This window comes from Bison bison, unplaced genomic scaffold, assembly GCF_000754665.1.
Source record: "Bison bison bison isolate TAMUID 2011002044 unplaced genomic scaffold, Bison_UMD1.0 scf7180017863790, whole genome shotgun sequence".
NCBI classification, from domain to species: domain Eukaryota; kingdom Metazoa; phylum Chordata; class Mammalia; order Artiodactyla; family Bovidae; genus Bison; species Bison bison.
This window is the reverse complement of record NW_011494362.1, coordinates 587,389-610,053: the sequence shown is the minus strand read 5'-3', so window position 1 is coordinate 610,053 and position 22,665 is coordinate 587,389. Positions and strand designations below refer to the sequence as shown.

Sequence of the window (22,665 nt, the reverse complement as noted above, 5' to 3'; positions counted from 1 at the left end):
TTTGCTGTTAAGGGATTTTAATTGCCTCTTTTTAGATCACCTGTTTTTAGATCTTGTTTTTGAATTAGCAATAAGAAGTAAACAGCTTATGCTCAGATATTTTACTCAATGAATTTCTGATTTCTGTTGTAGGTTCTGAAGATACCACTAATGAGGACTATCAAAGCATAGCCTTATATTTTGAAGGAGAGAAAAGACATTTTCAGGCTGGAAAATTCTTCTTGCTGTGTGGCCAGTATTCACGAGTGAGTATTTGCGAAGAAAACATACTTTGGACTCCATAGGAATGATTAGGGGAAATGTGTTAAAATATAGTATTCTCCTAGACACCCAGCTTTGAAATCTGAAAGTCAACCTTGACATCTTCCACTCTCTCCCACACGCAGTCACCTCTTTCACAGCTGCCTTTGTAACCTGTCTCACAGCTGCCTTCATAACCTCTCTCACAGCTCTCTCTCTTTTTTGTTCTTACCACCATCCACATAATCCAGACCTGGGTCACCTCACTTTAGATTGTTCCCTATTTTCCTTGTTTTTACCTTCTCTCTCTATAAATCTTTCTTCGTTTTGTTCCCCAAATGGTACTGACTTTGACTGCCAAAGAACCCCTAAAGCAGAGTTGCGGCGTTTAAGCAAGGGACGTAAAGAAGCGAAGCTGTGGGGTAAGGCTTGCTTAGTGAATGAAGGGCCGGGACTGCTGGATGGCACCTCGTATGAAGGAAATGGCGGCTACTCACCCTCAAAAATGTGTTGCCATTCAGCAGTTTGGGCCTACTAGTTTCAGATCATAGGATTTTTCATAAACATAAGTCTGGGTCAGCGTTAAAATATAGGCATGGATATTTGTATAACATCTCTCAGACAAAAGAAACAAGTCTGTGTGTGAACTTGGCCTTCAGGCCACCAATTTGCTGTTCTGGCCCTTTAGTTCTTGAGTCTAAATTCCTTCGCTGGATTTTCCACGATTGATCAACCAGCCTGAACCTTGCAGAGTGGCATCTAGCTTTTCCCAGTGAAGAGTCCTGCTCTCCCACTGCTGCTGCTGCTGAGTCACTTCAGTCGTGTCTGACTCTGTGCAGCCCCATAGACAGCAGCCCACCAGCATGCCCCGTCCTTGGGATTCTCCAGGCAAGAACACTGGAGTGGGTTGCCATTTCCTTCTTCAATGCATGAAAGTGAAAAGTCAAAGTGAAGTCGCTCAGTCGTGTCCGACCCTCAGCGACCCCATGGACTACAGCCTTCCAGGCTCCTCCATCCATGGGATTTTCCAGGCAAGAGTACTGGAGTGGGGTGCCATTGCCTTCTCCAACTATTCCACTAGCCTTTCCCATCCTTGTTCTCCACTGGGCTCCTCTCTGCCCTCTTCCCCACCTACCACAGACCTTTTCATCTTCATGTCCTTTTCCTCTGTGATACCTTCAAGAACATCCTTTCTTCCTCACACCAGCCATAAAACCAACTGGCAATACTGTTCATTTGTCAATTTAGTACTGACTTGCGCACACTGCTATATTTAAAATTTTTAAATAGATAACCAACAAGGACATACTGTGTATAAATAAATTGGAAAGAAAATACTGCCCATTTGTCTCTGAAGCCTTCATAGCCATAAACGTCATCATAGTTGTGGTGGTATGGTGTTTAGGAATTAGACAACTGTGGTTTGAAATAATTGGTTTTGGGGATTTCCCTGGTGATCCAGTGGTTAAGACTTCACCTTCCATTGCAGAGGGCGTGGGTTGGAAACCTGATCAGGAAGCTAAGATCCATGCCTTGTGGCCAAAAACCAAAACATGGGGGGAAAAAAGAGAAACAGAAACAGTGTAACAAATTCAGTGAAGACTTTAGAAGTGGTTCACATAAAAAAAAAGGAAAAAACTTAAAAAAAAGATTGGCTCTTTGTATTATCATCACATCACATAGATCCCCCCAGTGAAACTATATGTGATACAACAAGCTGCAGAATCCCCTTAACTGGTATCTTCCTTAGCATCTAGCACAGCCTTATATTCAGAGCAGCAGATCGTCAGTAAATGATTTGTTGAATGAATCAATGAAAATAATTGCATCTTCCTATCTAAAGAGGGCACATTTTTCATTCTTATTTCATTCAAAATCAGAACTAGAGTCTTCAGACTGGATCCTTCTACTTTTTAAACTACACTCAGCCTTTTAAGTATGTGTTATATGACCCAACATGGTGCAAGCTCCTGGTTGAGATGAAGATACTTTCACAAACTACGATTACTATGTGTGTGTGAAAGCTTTGTGTTTCCTGTTGTGAAAGCAGTCTGAAATTTTTTAATTGTTATACAATTCTCCTTTCAGGCACTTAAACACTTCCTGAAATGTCCAAGCTCAGAAGATAATGCAGCAATAGAAATGGCCATTGAGACTGTAAGTAAACTCTGTAATGAAATTTTCAAGAATGCTAACTTTTTAAAAACTTTTTGAAGAAATTTCCAAACATTTACAAAAGTAGACCTAACGGTATAACAAATTCCCAGGTACCCATCATCTCATTTCAACAGCTAACACATGGCCCATCATATTTTATTCCTACCCCCACCCTCTTTCCCTGCATTCTTTTAAAGCAAATCACAAATATCACAAAAATCACAAATACCATTTCACTTGTGAATACAAAAATTATTTCTGAAAGATAAAACATTTCGATTTTCTTTTAGATGTAATTTGCATCCAGTAAAATGCAAAAATCTTAAATATACAATTCAGTTAGTTTTCTCAAATATGTACACCTGTGTAACCCCCACCTAGCTCAAGCTCCCCAGAAGGCCCGCTCGTGCTGCCTCCCAATCAGTGCTCCCCAACAAGAAAGAAAAGAAATGTTAGTAGATCAGTCATGTCCGACTCTTTTCGACCCCATGGAGCCCGCCAGGCTCCTCTGTCCATGGGATTCTCCAGGCAAGAACACTGGAGTGGGTTGCCATTCCCTTCTCCATGGGATCTTCCAGACCCAGGGATCGAACCAGAGTCTCCCACATTGCAGGCAGATTCTTTGCCATCTGAGCCACCAGGGACGTCCTTGCCTCCCAACAAGGGTAACCACAGTTCAGACTTCCATTGTTATAGTTTTACATGTTTATGAATTTCATGTAAAAATCATACATACAATCTTTTTTTTTTTTTGGCTGCTCTGTGTCTTCAGTACTACATGGGCTTTTTGTTAGTTGTAATGATTGGGAGCTGCTCAGAGTTGTGGTGCGCGGGCTTCTCATTGCAGTGGCTTCTTTTGTTGCACAACATGGTCTCTAGGGCATGCAGGCTTCAGCAGTTGCGGCTCCTGGGCTCTAGAAGAGCACAGGCTCAATAGTTGTGGTGCATGGGCTTAGTTGCTCCACTGCAGATGGGATCTTTCCAGACTGGAGATCAAACCTGTGTCTCCTGCATTGAGGCAGATTCTTTACTACTGAGCCATCAGGGAAGCCCATATGTTTCCTTCGTATCCAGTTTCTTTTAGTCAATAGTAAGTCTACAAAGGCAGCTGTGTTACCACGTGTGTCAATAGTTCATTCCTACTCGTTGCTGTGTAGTATTCCACCATGTGACTATCACAGTTTCTTTACCCACTATTCTATTTAGATTGTCTCAGTTTGGGCGTATTATGAATTAAGTTGCCATAATGCTGTTCATATCTTTGTGTGGACATAAGCACTCAGTTTTATTGGGTATGTATCCAGGAATAGAATTATTAGCTTATGGAATACATATATATATCTTCAGCAATAGTTGTTCGGTTGCCCTGTTATGACTGACTCTTTGTGACCCCATGGACTGCAGCACGTGAGGCTTCCCTGTCCTTCACTATCTACTGGAGTTTGCTCAAACTTATGTCCATTGAGTCAGTGATGCCATCCAGTCATCTCATCCTCTGTCTCCCCCTTCTCCTGCCCTCAGTCTTTTCCAGAATCAGGGTCTTCTCAAGTAAGGCAGCTCTTCGCATCAGGTGGCCAGAGTATTGGAGCTTCAGCATCAGGCCTTCCAATGAATACTCAAGGCTGATTTCCTTTAGGATGGACTGGTTGGATCTCCTTGCTATCCAAGGGACTTACAAGAGTCTTTTCTAACACCGCAGTTCAAATTCTTTGGCACTCAGCCTTCTTTATAGTCCCACTCTCACAGCTGTACATGACTAATGGAAAACCATAGCTTTGACTATACAGACCTTTGTCGCCAAAGTGATGTCTTTGCTTTTTAATACACTGTCTAGGTTTGTCATAGCCTTTCTTCCAAGCAGCAAGTGTCTTTTAATTTCATGGCAGCAGTCAGCAATAGTAGGTACTGCCAAACACTTTTTTCACACTAGGGGTACCAGTTTCACTCTACCGACGATGTGAAAGAATGTAGTTGCGCCTCATCTTCACCAGCACTGATCTGTTTCATTGCTACTATGCTGACAGATATGTAGTGGTATCTCATTATGATCTTAATTTCACTTTTCTAAAGAATAATCATATTGGGCATTTTTTTTTAAGTTTGTTGGCTATTTGAATGTCCTATCTTAAAAAGTTCTATTCAGATCTTTTTTTCTAATTTTTAATGGTATCATCTCTTTCTTATTGGTTTGTACAATTGTATTATATATTCTGGATACGAATCTTTTCATCAGATAGAAGCATTGTTGTAACATGTATTGATATATTATCCCTCTTAAGGGCAGAATAATGTCTCACTGAATGCTGTATACCTTGTCTTTATTCACCAGTGTTTACACGTTTGGGTTGCTTCCTCTTGGGGTCTATTATGAATGATGCTGCTGTGACCAGTTGTGTACAAGGTTTTATGTGGACATGTGTTTTCATTTCTCTGGGAATATACCTAATAGTAGAATTGCTAGGCCATACGTTAAGTCTACATTTAACATTTTGAGGAACTGCCAACTGTTTCCCAAAGCAGCTACACCATTTTACATCCCAGCAACAATGTATTAAGTTCCAGTTTCTCCAACAATAATTTCTTGATATTATCAAACATGTAGCTAGAGTTCATATTTCCCCATGTTGCATGAGTGCCTTTCAGTTGGTTATTTCACATCATATCCAAACAGGGTCCTTGCCTTGCAGTCAGTTTACATGGGCCTTAAATCTCTTCTATCAAAAGATTGTTCTTCCCCCATCTCCCTTTCTCCCTCCTTCTGGCTCCTTTTCTCTTTTCTTCCTCCTCTTCCTCCTTCCCCCTTCTTTCTTCTCACTTCTGCTTTTTTCCCCCTCTCCCCTCTCTCTCTACCCCCTTGCCATTTATTTGTTAAGAAAATGGGTTATTTGTGCTGAGGAATTCCTGACATTTAGATTTAGCTGATTGTATCCTTGTGGTATAATTTGTTTCTCTACCTCCTGCACCTCCAACTAACTAGGTGTTTAATCTAGGTATTTCATTAGATTAGATTTTTTTTTTGAAACACTACTTCATAGATGATGATGGACTTCTTTTTTAAAAAATAAAAATATATTTGTTTATATCTTTGGGTGCACCAGGTCTTCGTTGCAGCACACGGGGTCTTTTCCAGTTGTGGCACACAAACTCTTTGTTGTGGCGTGTGGGATCTAGTTCCCTGACCAGGAATCCAGCCTGGGCCCCCTGCATTGAGAGCCTGGAGTTAAGACTCCAGGGAAGTCCCAATGCCATGTGCTTGTTATATCATCACATTAGCAGGCCCAAGTCTTAGTTCAGGCTAGCGTAACAAAATACCACAGACCAAGTGGCTTAAACACAGACATTTATCTCTCACTCAGTCCTGGAGGCGGAGAAGCCTAAGATCAAGGGACCTGCTTATTTAATTCCTTCTGAGGGCTCTCTTCCTGGCTTGCAGACTCCAAAAAGAATCTTAGATATCCCTGGAGATGATCCAACCTAATCTCCATTTACTGACAAGGAAACCAAGGTCCCAGAAGATGATAAAACCAACCTAAAGACAGAGGAATAGGGCTAAGACCAAAACCCAAGTCTTCTTCCCAACCAGACTGCCTGATCACAGTCCTAGGTCGGTGCTCTGTGCTACAGCCCAACGGGCCACTTTCCCCCAAGTAGCTGAGGGCTCCCATCCCTTTGTTCCTGTCCCACACCTGGGACACCCTCCTCCCTGCAACCTTGCCTCCTACCCAGCAGGCAGGACCCACTTCACATGCCACTTCCTGCAAAGGTTTTCCTGAACTGTCCTCTGGATGTAAATTAAGCCTCCTTAGAATCCTGTGAATACTTTGAACCTCCCTTACTGCTACAGTTAACCCCCTTCAAATTAATAGTCCCTCTAAGCCAAAGGCCCATCTCTTTTCAGTGTTTAGCACATTGTGGACACTCAATTAATATTCACTGGAATGAACACATATTGGCCCCAGTTCTGAAAGTACTGTATAAGTGATGTTAGTTTCCTTCCCATCCCTCTTCTCCTTTCCACCTTGAGAACCCTCCCCTGAAGAAAGAATCACCTTTACTCATGACATGCATTTGCTCACAACCTGTGTGTTTGTATCTGCTGATTCTCAACCAAAAGGCACAGCCGTTAATCCTTTGCGAACATCTCTAAAATGTTCATAGTTCACCCACCCACACCCTCCACCCCTCAGGGTTCTGAAATACCTTCTTGGTGTTTGTGTTGGTGGAGGGGGGCTGTAATGGACCCCAGGTTAGGAGTCAGTACCAGCGTGAACCCACAGTCCTGATGGGAAGGATGGGGCTGTACGGCGTCCATAGCTTTGTTGGGGGCCTGCTTCCCTCTTTGCAGTTAGGTTTTGCCTTCACCAATCATAGCCTTCTCTGAAGGGTCGCCACTGGTCTCTTTCTTGCTAAATACAGACGTCTCTTCTCAGCCTGCACCCTACTCCATGTTATGGTAGCATTTTATACTCTTAACACCGTATCTTTCTTGAACTTTTTTACTCCCTTAGAACACTGCTTCGCTTGTTCTCCAGTTACCCCTCAGATGCACCTTCGCAGCCTTCTTCTCTGGCTCTACTGCCCTTCGGTGGGAGTATCCGCAGCACTCTGTCTCCATGCTTCTTTTAATTTTGATTCTGAGTGGTGACATCTCTTCTCTCCTGGCTCCCCTTTCCATTTATCCTAGTGTTTTGGATGAAATTCAAACTTGGCATCACATTTTTGTTGTTGTTTGCTCTCTCTGGCAACACTATCTGACACTTGATTACTTGTGTATTAACATATTTAATCCTTACAACAATTCTGTGAGTTAGGTATTATATTTATCTGCTTTGAGGTCCCAAGAGTGACCTGCTCTGGATCTCACAGGTGACCATTTGACCTCAGGCAGACTGACTCCAAAGCCCTTTGCTTTAACCATTTCTTCATACAGGTTTTTTCACCCAAAGCCATGCACAAAAGCCTTGAAGTTGATGAGCTCTACCTTTTCATCCTTCCTTACAGCTGTGGGCAGAGCAGAGACAGCAGATTGGTCAAAGCTTAGCTTTCTTGCAGTGAGGACCACAGGCAGTGGAGTGTGTAGAAATTCGGCAGCCCTAGAGCCTATGCCCCCACCCTCCACCACAGGTTCACGAAGGTTCGCGAAGACCCCTTCTGGCTCACAGTCTCCCTCTGCTGCACAGAGAGCTTCTGAACTTCTTACACTTTCCCTGAGCTGTGGTGAGCTAGGCCTTGCGTGGCTGTGTCCCTGAGTTTCCTTCCTTTTCCAGTCGCTTTTCTCACCACATCACTGCTGTGACAGGAGGGCAGGACTCCTTCCTGCTCCTTGGCTGAGCTCCAGTTGGGCTCTTGACTCACCTCTTTTTTTTATAGATGCAAGACTCTTAAGCCTCCAGATCTTGTCAATAATTATTCCTACTAACTAAAACTAATATATTTCCATTCTCCAATTTGGTAAATAATTTTCCTGATCATCACTGCCCAACCTAGCAGTGATTTTAACTCTGAGCTTTATGGAGCGGACTCTGAAATCTGGATCTCCAGGCCAGGTCCTCTCCAGAACTCCACCCCACACTTCCAGCTGCCCACGCACTTCTGGGATCCCTTGGCCTACTTTCATTTCTACTGTAGATCACCAGGAACCACGTGCAAGCATGTGTCTTCAGGGAGCTGCTGGAGCGTTTAGGGTGCCTTGTTGTGAATGGCCCAGTTCCTGTGCTCAAGATGGCATCCTTCCCATGTCATAATCACTCATCATAAGAAAGTGTTTATTGAAACATCCAAGGAGTACATTCTGTATATAAAAATAATACTACAGTATTTTGATACAGCAACTTAGAAAAGCTAGAGCTTCTAAGGATGGATTTTTGTTCATGGAGACTTTACCAATGAATGACAGGCTTCCCAGGTGGTGCTAGTGGTAAAGAATCTGCCTGTTAATGTGGTAGACATAAGAGATGCTGGTTCAATCCCTGCGTTGGGAAGATCCCTGGAAGAGGGCACGGCAACCCACTCCAGTATTCTTGCCTGGAGAATCCCTTGGACAGAGAAGCCTGGCGGGCTGCAGTCCGTGGGGTCACAAAGAATCGGACACGACTGAAGTGACTTAGCATGCACCCACAAATGAATGAAGACAGACCCTGAGCTTACATCGTGGTTCAGGCTCTTGACTACAGGTGTTTTTACATGGTTTTTAAATTCTGTCTCCTCAGCAGAAGACTTTTTGTCCCTTCTCTCCATTCCCTTCCTAGGTTTAAGATGTTGAACTTACTGTTTCTTTCTTTTCCTAAACAGGTTGGTCAGGCCAAAGATGAACTGCTGACCAGTCAACTGATAGACCATCTTATGGGAGAGAGTGATGGCATACCCAAGGTACTAAAGTGTTTTCTCCACTGGGATTCTTAAGTATCTTAGTTGTATGTTTACTTTTATCTGCCCTGTTTTGGAGCCTGGCAGACTACAGCCATGGGGTCGTAAAAGAGTCAGACACAACTGAAGCTACTTAGCACACATGCATGCACTGTTTTTATCTATTATTGCTTTGGCATCATAGATGTACAAACTTCTCTCTCTGTGTGCAGCCTTAGATCATCTAGACAGATCCTGCATTTTAGATATTGTGTGCATTCACTCTTGGAAATTGGCATCACTCCCTGTGATGCCATGCCCTTCTGGGTAACAATTCTCACCACCCACCATTTTTCTCAAATGTGGTAGATTCTTAGAACTTTGAAAAATGACTATTAAAAGCATGAGTTAGCACTAATCCTCCAAAATCAGTGTACTTTGTTCATATTTCAAAAATTATGGGAATGAATAAAAATCCTATTTACTATAATAGTAACTCACCAAAAATAAAGTGGACATCATTAAGAACATGTTTTCAAAATAGGCGACTTTCTTGGATTTTGTGCAGAAGTTGGTCTTCTCTCAGGCCTGATAAGGACAGACTCCTTCGAGAATGCCGCCCCAGGGCCTTTTTTTCCCCTTTTGCTTTGGTGTTTAAGGGAATCGGTCTGTTTGTGAGGAACTTGAGTACAGTGGACCCCTGAACAATGTGGGTATGGACTGCGTATCCGCTTACATATAGATTATTTTCAGCAGTAAATACCATGGTACTACATGACCCAAGTCGGTTGAGTCCATGGACACGGAGGAACTGCAGGCACAGCAGGCGGACTATACACTACACGCTGATTTTCAGTTCTGCGGAGGTCAGCACCCCAACCCCATCACTGTTCAGGGGTCAGCTGTAACTGATTTAGATACAAGGTGCTGAAAGTCGTACCTGGAGAGGATTGGCCATCCCGATCCCCGAGTCCATTTCCTGTTTTATAAAGACACTGAGACCCAGGGAGGCTCAGAGAACCTATCAAAGGGCACAGGTTAAACTTGCTGAACCACCTCACCTTATATCCACTTATTCTAATAATCAGTAAACCAGTGTCAAGTATGTGAAATTGTTTAGAGTTAAAATAGGAATGGAAAACGGGCTCAAAAATTTTTTATAGGTATAAAAATTTTTGAAATTGGTACATTGTCTCAGCACACCTTTCCAGCTGAAGCACACGAGAGAGAACTCTGTGGACTAGGGTTAGGAGCACAGACTCTGACGCTGGTTCAGATCCTGGCTTGGGAGAGGTGCTTTGTTTCAGTAATCACACCTTCCTCCCAGGGAGGGTATGAGGATTTAATAGAGTTGTTATTTCTCAAGTACTTAGAATACTGCCTGGCACATATTAAACTCTGAATAAATACATGATAAATAATTATTTGTTGACTCTTAAAAAAAAAAAAAAGAAAAGGTTGTTTTTTAAAAAATGGCCTCTTAACACAAGCTAAATTATTTTTGGGTTTTTTTTTTGGCCACACTGTGCGGCATGCAGAATCTCAGTTCCCAACCAGGGATGGAACCCATGCCCCGCCACAGTGGAAGTATGGAGTCTTAACTACTGGACTGCCAGGAAAGGCCCTCTTTATTGGGTTTTTAAGAAACAATTTTAACACTCAGTTACTGGAAAGTGAAGGGCTTCCCTGATAGCTCAGTCAGTAAAGAATCTGCCTGCAGAGCAGGAGACCCAGGTTCAATCCCTGGGTCAGGAAGATCCCCTGGAGAAGAGAATGGCAACCCACTCCAGTATTCTTGCCTGGAAAATCCCATGGACAAAGGAGTCTGGCGGGCTGCAGTCCGGGGTCGCAAAGAGTCGGGCCCAACTGAGTGACAGACACTTTTACTTAACTAGAAAGTAAATGTGATCCTAAATGAAAATGCAAAATTTTAGGTATTTTCCCACATAGCTAATGCAGGTGTGATGTTTCTCTAATGGCTTGTATGTCAGGATGCCAAGTACCTGTTCCGCTTGTACATGGCCCTGAAGCAGTACCGAGAAGCCGCCCGGACCGCCATCATCATCGCCAGGGAAGAGCAGTCTGCAGGTGGGTCCCCAGAAGCCATGGTTTACACCCCAAACAAGTAGTAGAAGCATGCTCCAGAAAACATGGAATTAAATAAATCATTATTAATAACTTACTAAGACGATTTGACAAAATCCACCTGTTAAATGGAAAGTCCTCAGATTTCATCCTTTGCAGTAACGTCATTTACCACCTCTTTTCAAGGAAACTATCGGAATGCACATGACGTTCTCTTCAGCATGTATGCAGAACTTAAATCTCAGAAGATCAAGATTCCCTCTGAGATGGCCACCAACCTCATGATTCTGCACAGTTACATACTAGTGAGGGTGAGGCCTGTGGGTGACGTGGGACATAAGCTGGGCACCCCTCCACTGGGTTGGAGCCATCTCCCAGATCTATATTGTGTACTGAAGACGCAAGAGACAGGGTAATTATATAATATGCTGCCTTTTGTGTACAAAAAGGCAGAAAAAACATATTCACCCCAAGTAAAATTAGAAATACATTAAAAAAAAATAGGAAAAATAGTTTCCTAAAGGGATCAAGGCAGAGGCGGAGTGTAGCACTAAACCCAGTCAAGGGAGAAGAGGGAGAACAGGCCCCTCCATATAGAATACCTTTTTATATTGTCTTGCTTTTGAAGCAGATAAATGTGTTACTTTGTCAAAAAAAAAGATTTACTAAAAACATTTTTGTTTAACCAGTTTCCTAGTTTATTAATTGTAGGGTAATGAATTTTATAAATTCCACTGTGCTTTAATACTATTTAGTTTTCATCTGAATATAAAATAATACTGAGAGAATTTAGAGAATATAGGAAAACATAATGAAAAATCATTTCCCCTTTAAATCCATCCTCAGATATAAGTTGTTACCACTGCTGTACACTGTATCCCCCATGCTTCTAAAATACGCGTGTGCACCATCTTGGGGGCGCCTCCCAAGTGGCTCAGTGGTAAAGAATCCACCTGCCAATGCGGGAGACATGGTTTGATCCCTGGGTCAGGAACATACCCTGGAGAAGGAAGTGGCAACCCACTCCAGTATTCTTGCCTGGAAAATCCCATGGACAGAGGAGCCTGGCAGGCTACGGTCCATAGGGTCGCAAAAGAGTTGGACATAACAACTAAAGAGCAGCCATTTTTTTTTTTTATTAGGAATATATTTATGTCTAGTTGTCTATTTTTAATTAGTGATTTTTAGTAAAAACAGAATGTGCAAACCTGAAATACTTCTATGTAGTTTACATATGTGTATGTATATATACATTTTATATGCACACATCTTTGTAAAAATACAGGTAGACTCCAACTTACGTACTTGTCCAAATTTTGATTTATGTCAAAGTACGTCTTCCCATTTTAATGCTAAGTTGGTTTTCAGGCCAGTCCATAAGAGCGTATTCAATTTGGAAGCTTCCTATGTTACAGCAGTCATGTTATGAATGACTTAGATACTAATTATGACCTGTAACAGCACTGCCTAATAGAACTTCTACAGTGATAGATGTCCTATATCCATTAGCCTGGCTATGGAGCACTTGAATTACACATAATGCAGCTGATAAACTAAATTTTAAATTTTTATAATCTTAATTTTTAGTGTAGCTACATGTGACTAGTGGCTACCATTTTAGATCTCACAGGTGTGCTGTGCTGTGCTTCAGTCACGTCCAACTCTTTGCAACCCCATGGACCATAGCCCGCCAGGCTCCTCTGTCCATGGAATTCTCCAGGCAAGAATACTGAGGTGGGTTGCCATTCTCTTCTCCAGGGGATCTTCCCAACCCAGGGATCGAACCCCAGTCTCCAGCATTACAGGTGGATTCTTTACCTAGTGTCTGAGCCACCAGGGAAACCCTCAGGTCTCCAGCACCTATTGTAAGGGAAATCTGAGAATTCCAGCTTGCAGCCACCAGGAGCACATTTCCTCTTGAGCCACAGGAGGGCTCGTGTACAGGAAGGACTAGAAATGGGGAAGGAGGGCTTTCTCGGCTTAGACATGAGTGGCAGTGCCAGTGTGCTGAGGCACAGAATCCAGCAAAATGGAGCCTTTGGGCATGGAGGGGAGGACAGAAACAAGTTGGTGGAAGATGGGAACAAAAATGACAGGTTCCTGTTAGAAGCCCTCCAGGACCAGGGCCTTCTCCCACGAAAAGCCACAGGGATGGCTCTTGAGTCTTCTTTTCCTCTGGCTCTAAGAGTGGGCCCATCACTTCCCCCAGACCAGACGTCCTCCCCCGCCCCCCAACACTGAAGAGCACCCATGTGACTTTTCCCCTCCACTCTACTCCTTTATCCCAGCACCAGATATATTCAAGATTTTTAACTGAGTCTGGCATTCAAAAGGGAAACTATTAGACCTTATCAAGTAAGAACTGATATAAAAGTGTCACAGGCCTCTTTGACACAAAGAGCTGGAGAAAGCCATCCATGTTTCAGGGGAAATGGGAGACTTGGCGTTAATGGCTGCTTCCTCCCAGAGCTGGGACAGGAACTCCGGCTGAAGGACAGCCTGGGACCTCTGCACATGGATGGCTGAGCTGGCCCAGGGAGTCAGTGGAAGGCGACTTCAGGTTCAGTTAATATTTATTAATTACGTTGCAATGCTCAGTTAATTACACCATCGTCCATCTGCTCAGACCTGATGGATGTTACAGCTGGGAGTTACTCTACTCACCCTTCACCTTCTCACCAAATAGCACCATTTCTGACTCCCCGTCTGTCTGCTTCTGTCCATCCCCACTCCCCACCCTCTCAGGGCCGCCTCCTCTCACCTGGACAACAGCAGCAATATGGTGGTCTGGCCCTGCCAACTCCCCAGCCTCGTGTCATCCTAAGAGGACCACCTCCTTACATCACACACCCCACTCATGCTTACCCAAGCTCAGGCTCTCCAGCCATCATTGCCCCTTTGCCTCTCACAGGTAGCGCCCTCTTCTCGGAACAGCCCATCCTCTTTCCTCCTGCCTCACTAACTCAGACTTCAGGGCTCACAGCAAGTTGGTAAAGTTGTTATTGTTACTCAAGCTCCCCAGTAAAGACCAGTAAAAGATGTTGAGTGATCTAGAGCAAAGTAAAAAGCAGAGTGTAGAGCAGGGGGAGGCTGGCAAGGCCATGAGGCCAGGCAGCAGCTGCCGGAAGGAGAAATAAGGGAGAAACCTCAAGTGAGTGACAGAAAGGAAGACTGCCAGAATCTCGTGACCACCCTGTTCAGGATCATAACTGAGTTGTTTATTTGGGAGAATAAAAGGTGAATTCGTGTTTTTTTTTTTTTAATTGGAGTATACTGAATTAGTGTTAAAAGTCTCTAAGAGTCTAATGTGTCACTTATTTCAGATTCACGTGAAAAATGGAGATCACATGAAAGGGGCACGTATGCTCATCCGGGTGGCCAACAACATCAGCAAATTTCCATCACGTGAGTCCTGAGGGGAGCCAGGTGTCCCCATTTCTGCCTGAGTGTAGCATGGTTAAGATCTAGCCTCTCTAACTCTGCCAGCCTCTCTCTCTACACGTAGTGAGTCATTTCATCCTCACAGCCACCCCATGAAGAGGTGTAACCGGCATTCCCAAGACCACCCCCAGGTTTGATAATTCACAAGGAGGACTCATATAAATCAACACAGAGTAGTGCTAAGGTTCAGATTTATTATGAGGAAAGGATACAAAGCAAAACCTGGAAAGGGAAAAGGTGAGGGGCAGGGCCTGGGGGTCAGGTGCCAGCACCCAAGCCCCCCCTGTGCTGTCCCACTGGACACACTCAGCGCCTCCAGGCAACACGTACTGGTGTCTACCAGCATGCACGTGACTCAGTGCCCAGGGGTGACCTTGGGGGGCTGGCCACATAGGTACCCCCTGATGAGCAGGTACCCAGTCTTGACTCCCAGAAAGCAGATGCTCAGTATAAACCCCATTGTTTGTACAGAGGCCAGGCACAGGGAACCATTCATTCCCTGGTCTGGAAATGGTGGGAACTCTCCCAAAATCCAAGTTCCCAGATCCCAGGTTCAAGCAGGTCTTTTTCAGGCCACCAGTCTCCAGTTTGCACACGTGTCCTATTTTCTCTGCTTTATAGATAAGCAAACTTGGGTTAGAGAAGTGAGGGGGCACTTGCCCACGATCATACAGTCAGCTAATAAGTCTTACTCTGTGTTCTCAACCACTGTAGGTGCCTGCCTCTGAAAGCGGTCCCAATATTCTAAGACATGTCGTCATAACATTTTTCAGTGATTAGATTTTGTCACATTCTATATGACAGAGTCAATTTTTTTCTATAAAGTGTCAGATATCGAAGGCTCGGGGATTTGTGGGCCAGTCTCTGCCGTTTTGGTGTGAACCATATGTAAATGAGCACAGCTGGGTTCCAACAGAACTTCATTCTTTTGGACACTAAAATCTGAACTTCCTGTAACTTTCACATCACAGATTTTTATTCTTTTGATTTTTTTCCAACCATTTAAAAATGTAAAAGCCCATGGACCATACAAAAACAGAGGGGCAGATTTAGCTCACAGGTCACAATTCACCCCATTCTTTAAATGAGTTTATTTTTGTTACATGAAAAAGACTAAATAACTATATGTGGCTGGCAAAGGGTGTGCTAGACAGGCACTCTCCTGATGCTGGTGGGAGCAAACATTCCAGAAAGCAGTATGACAATTTGCACTGAGTGCACACACGTGTGTGTGTGTGTGTGTATTTTTTAAGTTATGCTCTTTGAGCCAATAATTCGACTTCTAGGTATCTGTCCTGAAGAAAAAGTGCACTCAGGTTAGTGCATAAAATTGTTAATCTCCCCACTCATTCATCAGCTGTCCTGTCAAAGGCAGAACTTTTATCTTCGAGGCAGGAAAGGAAACATGCCAAAGGTTACCTCAAGGGAGTGTGGGGCCCTGTGTTATAGGCAAATCACAGTATCAGCAGGGGAAAGACACCCGATGCACCGCTGTGCCCTTTCCTCCTCAAACGGCCCATCACAGGTTCTTTGCCAGAAAAGGCAGATTGAGAGAGATGCGATCCTGGCATCATGCCAGCGCTCCTCCATTTGCTTTGCAGACATCGTACCCATCCTGACATCCACTGTGATCGAGTGTCACAGGGCCGGCCTGAAGAACTCGGCCTTTGGTTTCGCAGCCATGCTGATGAGGCCTGAGTACCGCAACAAGATAGACGCCAAATACAAGAAGAAGATCGAGGCGATGGTCAGGTACGTGGGGACAGCTGTTCCTACCATCTGATCACAAGTATATTTTTCAGAACACAGCTACTAATGTGTGGACTGAGTAAGAACACAGATTGGGGAGAGCAGTTAGGCTTGTACTCAGCCACCAGGAGCAGGAAACCCAGCGACGACCTGAGTAAGTCAGGATTTGTCTGACTCACACAGTCCCAGGCTGGTATCTCTGTGTCCTGCTTGTCACCGAGGACAAAAAAAGTCCCCGCCTCACAGCTGCACAGCTGTGGTTGTCTGACATCACGTACCCTGTTCCAGGCAGGAAGAAAGTAGGGAAATCAAAAGACGAGAAGGTTTTTGCCTTGTTAGTTAGCAAGGACATGGCATTTACCTCTTACTGGCTAGTCCTCTGCTGCGTGGCTCCCTCTAGCTCTGAAGCATATTGCTGAGTAAAAACAAAGCTCTGCTGGCCAGGATGGCTGTTAGGGAGGCAGCAAACACTGTCGGCCACGGAAGGACAGAGAGTGAGTGCTTCTCAGTGTAAGCAACTTGGTGATGACACAGCCTATTGCCAAGGGTTCATTTCCAAGCTGTGTGTAGCTCGAAAGGCACACAAGTCACAGCCCCGCTTCAGAAAGCAGTCCAGTGATCTGACTTTCTACAGGAAAACCAGGGGAAAGTACCACTCATCTTTACAAAAGGAGAAGGCAGTAGCAATCATGTGGTAATTCTGTATTACCAGGTCTGCAGTGATGACATCTGGGGCGCCTGTTGGTCCGATTTTGACCAGGGAACTCAGGTGTACCTGCGTGCTGACCCAGAACTCCCATGTCAGCCAAGGGCCATGGCTACGCCAGTAACAGCAAAGGGAAACCAAGTACTACTGACTGCCAGCTGGGCTCATGGCAGGGAACTCTCACCTGGATAGGGCTACCTGGACCACTCCTGTTTTTTTTTTAAAGCCAATAAGCCTAAGTAGCTTCAGACCAAATCATCATGACCGAGCATGCCTGCCAGCATGGGAAATGAAGTGGGGAGAAAATGCTGGAGCACACTGACCCCCAGATTCGTGCCACACCAGCCTGCGTGCCAGTTTGGGGAGGCACTGGATCTCGCCCCACGCATGAGTGCTCTATAGCTGTGCGGTCTACTGTGGTAGCCACTGGCACATATGGCTATTTACATTGAAAAGTGGATAAAATTTAAAAGTTTCTCACTACCCACATTCCAAGCTCTCAGAGCTCTGTGTGGCTCCTAGCTACCATATTGGTGAGCACGCAATTAGAACACTGCCGCCAGCATGAAAAGTTGTGTTGCGCAGCCCTGGACAGCCTTTACCACTTCAGTACACAAAGCGAAGTGGCGGGCTCACTGCTCCAGTGATCTGGGAGACGGGATACAGCCAGACCCAGCCATGCTTTCTGCACATACTGTGCTGTGGCCTCTACCCACCCCCCCAGCAGAGGTGGCCCATGTAATGCTATGGTCTGAGCCATGCTCATTCCTCTTGCTCCTCGCTGGGCTGGAGCATGGGCCCACAGTCTCTAGCTTGTATCTCTATATATAGTCTCAGGACCATCATGAAGAAATAGGTGCATTTCATGTGATTCTTCCTCACAGGAGACCTGATACATCAGAGACAGAAGAGGCCACAACCCCGTGTCCCTTCTGCGAATTTCTTCTCCCAGAGTGTGAACTCCTCTGTCCTGGGTGTAAAAATAACATCCCATATTGCATTGCAACAGTAAGTTTCTTTATCATTTCCCTTTCTTTGCATATATATAATCTATAGCCCGCTTGAATACTTGATGTGTTAACACTTTCTTTCCTTCCAAAATCTTACCTCTCAAATTTCCTGCAACATTTAGCATATAATTGCATGATCAATAAAGCTAAAAGTTGTGTTCAAGGCATATAATAACCTAAGTAAGTATGAGGCCCTGCAGAGCAGGAGAGCCCAGAGTTGGATATCAGGTGGTCCTGGGCTTAGATCTTCTTTCTGCCACGTACGGGCTGTATAACCTGGTGCGATTTGCTTTTTACCTCACTAGGTCCCTCCATCATAATCTCTTGTCTATTGAGATGAACTGTAGGTTGACCAGAGAATGCATATGAAGCCTTAATTTAATACCTGGCATGCTGTAGCACTTAAGTGGTGGTTTTTATTATAAACTTTAATATTAAGACCTATTATTCAGTTCAGTTCAGTCGCTCAGTCATGTCTGACTCTTTGCGACCACATGAACTGCAGCACGCCAGGCCTCACTGTCCATCATGAACTCAAGTCCACCCAAACCCATGTCCATTGAGTTGATGATGCCATCCAACCATCTCATCCTCTGTAGTCCCCTTCTCTTCCTGCCCTCAATCTTTCCCAGCATCAGAGTCTTTTCCAGTGAGTCAGCTCTTCGCATCAGGTGGCCAAAATACTGGAGTTTAAGCTTCAAAATCAGTCCTACCAATGAACACTCAGGGCTGATCTCCTTTAGAATGGACTGGTTGGATCTCCTTGCAGTCCAAGGGACTCTCAAGAGTCTTCTCCAACACCACAGTTCAAAAGCATCAATTCTTTGGCACTCAGCTTTCTTCACAGTCCAACTCTCACATCCATACATGACCACTGGAAAAACCATAGCCTTGACTAGATGGACCTTTGTTGACAAAGTAATGTCTCTGCTTTTTAATAAGCTGTCTAGGTTGGTCATAACTTTGCTTCCAAGGAGTAAGCGTCTTTTAATTTCATGGCTGCAATCACCATCTGCAGTGATTTTGGAGCCAGAAAAATAAAGTCAGCCACTATTTCCACTGTTGTCCCCATCTATTTAAAACTAAGACCTATTATTAGAAAATATTAAAATGTTTGTTCATCACTAGACTAATATAAGCTTTATTTTAAAGGAAAATAAATTTCGGTAATGTCACAATACTGAAGATTATTCTTTTATACACAAATTTGATAAAATCTGGCTTTAGTCCTTTTGATGTCATTTCTTCTTAATCAATTACCCACCTATTATTATTATTATATCATGATTTAGAGGTTTGGCTTTTAACTGTAACCATGTATTGTAATTGAGTAACGGGAAATTTGGATAAAGATGAGTTTTACTCTCCAATGTGCTGTTTCCAGGGTCGACATATGTTGAAGGATGACTGGGCGGTGTGTCCACATTGTGACTTCCCTGCTCTGTACTCAGAATTCAAGGTGTAAGTTGTATCATTTCACTTAGTCATACAGACTTATTATCAAAAAATAGACCTTTTATTCAGCCAGTTTCTACTGAGGTATCTTTATTTGTTCATGTTCCTAAAAATCTCTAAAGACTCAAATTGTCTTCTTGGGAGAATCTTCTATGACTTTTGAGAACATTTTCCTTAAAGGGACTACTGCCTAAGACTTGAATGTTCCTAATTCTTAAGTTGTGTGATGAACGTGTACTAAGACATAGAAAGGAACAGCTGTTTTTCATATCACAATAACCCAAAGGTAAAGGAATATTATACATTTAATCTACTCTGCCTTTCCCTCCCCAAACAGCATGTTAAGCACTGAAAGCACATGTCCTATGTGTTCAGAAAGATTAAACTTGGATCAACTGAAAAAAACCTCTGACTGTACCCAGTACCTGCGGACAGAAGTGGAGCAATGAGCGGCATGTGCAAGTAAGTACCAGGTCATCCACTCACCTTCTCAGGGCACGGGGTCCACAGGGCAGACACGGCTTTACAGTGTGTTCTGCCATTGGTTCCTTTTTGTGCATCATGGAACCTGTCAGATATGAATAACAAACTAAGACAGGTTGTACAGTCTCCATGGTGACAAAGGTTATTTGACCGAACAGCGTCATGGATTCCAACCAGAGTGTATTTTATCAAGTCACATGGGTTTCTTTTTAACCAGTTCATTAAAACTATAGCTAGCTGTTAAAATGGAGGTTGTTTTAGTTCGTAACTCAGGAGAGTAATTGTAAAAATTTTTGTTTCCAGAGACCTGAAAAATTCCCATTTTTCTTCCCAAGTTCCATTTTTGTTGCATAGAAGCAGCACATAACCCTTCCAGTCTCCACTGGGAAGAACCTATTCATGTGGCCACACACACTGCAGGGGAGGCAGGGAAATGCAGTCTCTAGCTAGGAAGCCAAAAGCTCTACTTGTTTTTCACAAAGCCTGTTCTTGCATTCCTTTACTCCCTTGGTAAACTGCAGCTCCATCCAACCAGCTGATCAGGATGGAAATCGATACCCCCAGTCACCCGGTCCATGGTCAGGTCCTTTCAGCCTGCCTCCAGTGTATCCGGCTCCCCTCCACAGGTGGAGCTTTTGATTGCAAGTGAAAAGACAAAGAGGCCCCAGCCTCTTCGTCTACTTATTGCAGCCCCACTGGCCTTTCGCTGTCCTTGGACTCCAAACTGCTTTCTCTGCAGGACCTGCAGTTTCTCATATTCCTGCCAGCAGCATAGAGTTCTATTTTCCCCTCATCCTCACCAACACTTGTTGTCTGCCTTCTTGGTTACAGGCATCCTAGTAGGTGCGAGGTGGTATCTCACTGTGGTTTGATTTGCATTTCCCTAATGATGATAATGTTGAGCATCTTTCCATGAGCTTGTTGGCCACTTGAATATCTTCTTTAGAGAACTGTTCAAATCATTTGCCTATTTTTTAACTGGGTATTTCATCTTTTCATTGAGTTATAAGAATCCTTAATATATTCTAGATACAAGTCCTTTATCAGATACGTGACTTGCAGATACCTTCTAGATAGTATCCTTTAATGTACTCAAGTTTTTATTTTGATGAAGTTCAATTTATCTGTTTTTTTCTCCTTTGGTTGCTTGGTGTCATGTCTAGGAAGCCATTGCTTAATCCTGGACCACAAAGGTTTTACAGTTACACTTCCTTCTAAGAGTTTTACAGTTATTGCTCTTACATTTATGTCTTCAATCTATTTTTGTGTATGATGTGAGGTAGGGACCCCGATTCCTTCTTCTGCACGTGGATGACCAGATGTCTCAGCACCATTTGTTGAAAAGGCTGTTCCTTTACTATTATTACCAGATGATTGTCTTATTATGTAAGTTCTTTATTTGTATGTTCTAGATATGTCTTCATCAAATTTATTTTGCAGATATTTTCTCCCACTGTGGCTTCCCAATTCCTTTTCTTAATTTATGTATTATCTAAGAGTTGATTTACAATGTTGTATTAGTTTCAGGTGTACAGCAAAGTGAATCCGTTATACATTTATTTTAGTGGTCTTCTGATGAGCAGAAGATTTTGATTTTGATGAACTATATCTTAGCAATTTATCTTATTGTTATGACTTTCTGTGTCTAAGAAAATATTTCCCTACTTGGAAGTCAGGTGCATATTCACCTGTGTTAGGTCTGTGATCCATCCTGAAGTTATTTTTGTTTACAGTGTGAGGTAGGGATTGAGATTTCTTTCCGCCTCAAGTAGATATCTACTCTTCCAACAGCATTTGTTGAAAAGTCTTTCCTTATTGAACTGCTTGCATGCCTTTATTGAAAATCAGCTGGGTTTTCAGTGTGCATGTCCCCTATGTTTATACTACACTGTCTTGATTACTGTGACTTTATAATACATCTTAAAGCCAAGTATTGTGTATCCTACAACTTCGTCATCTTTTCCAAGACTGTTTTGACTACTCTTACTTTTCTATTTCTCTATAAAATTTTAGAATCAGCTTGTCAGATTCTGTTTTAAAAGCTTGCTCAAATTATGATTGGGATCCATTTATTTTTGTTGTTACATAACATTATCACATATTTAGCATCTTAATATATATTTAATATCTCAACTTTTTGAGGTATAATTAATCATCTTGTATTAGTTTTAGGCATACAACATAATGATTTTATGTTTATATTATGAAATGATTACAACAGTAATTAACATCCATCACTAAACAGTTAACAGGTTTTTTTTGGAGAACTTTTAATATCTACTCTCTTAGCAACTTCCAGATATATAGTATTGTTAACTTATAATCACCATGCTGTACATTACATCCCTGGGGTTTATTTGTAACCAGAATTTTATACCTTTCAGCCATGTTCATTCTGCCTACCCATCACCCTGGGCCTCTGGCAACCAACAATTTGTTCTGCATCTGTGAGTTCAGTGGGTTTTTTTAACTACACATATAAGTGAGATGGGGATTCCCTGGTAGTTCAGACAGTAAAGAGTCTGCCTGCAATGCAGGAGACCCAGGTTCAATCCCTAAGTTGGGAAGATCCCTGGAGGAAGAAATGGCACCCCACTCCAGTATTCTTGCCTGGAAAATCCCTTGGACAGAGGAGCCTGGTGGGCTACAGTCCATGGGGTCCCAAAGAGTCACACACGACTGAGCAACTTCACTTTTCGTAAGTAGATAGTACGGTTACCTGTCTCTTATTTCATTTAGCATAATGCCCTTCAGGTCCATCCACGTTGTTGCAAACAGCAGTATTGCCTTCTTTTGTATATGTATATACACAAGATATACACCACATATATTTTGTTGAGGGCTTTTGCAACTATGTTTAGAGATACTGGCCTGTAATTTTCTTTTTTGTAGTTTCCTTGTCTGGTTTTGGTATCAAAAGTAATGCTGGCCTCATAAAATGAGTTTGGAAAAGTTTGAGAAGGTAATTCTTTAGATGCTTGGTAGAATTCACCA

The 22,665-nt window shown here is 43.2% G+C and overlaps 1 protein-coding gene across 2 annotated transcripts in view; it reads left to right on the top strand.

Annotated features, from left to right (window-relative positions):
• Positions 1-22,665, top strand: part of WDR19 (WD repeat domain 19) — a 78,046-nt gene that overhangs the window by 51,956 nt on the left and 3,425 nt on the right. For both annotated transcript variants that reach the window (XM_010833576.1, XM_010833577.1), the window contains 10 exons: positions 133-245; positions 2,329-2,397; positions 8,689-8,766; positions 10,734-10,830; positions 11,014-11,138; positions 14,151-14,232; positions 15,870-16,020; positions 17,608-17,731; positions 19,118-19,194; positions 19,526-19,650. In XM_010833576.1, the coding sequence (XP_010831878.1) occupies positions 133-245; positions 2,329-2,397; positions 8,689-8,766; positions 10,734-10,830; positions 11,014-11,138; positions 14,151-14,232; positions 15,870-16,020; positions 17,608-17,731; positions 19,118-19,194; positions 19,526-19,637 (1,028 nt within the window). In that variant the 3' untranslated portion in view covers positions 19,638-19,650. The remainder of the gene's footprint in view (positions 1-132; positions 246-2,328; positions 2,398-8,688; positions 8,767-10,733; positions 10,831-11,013; positions 11,139-14,150; positions 14,233-15,869; positions 16,021-17,607; positions 17,732-19,117; positions 19,195-19,525; positions 19,651-22,665) is intronic.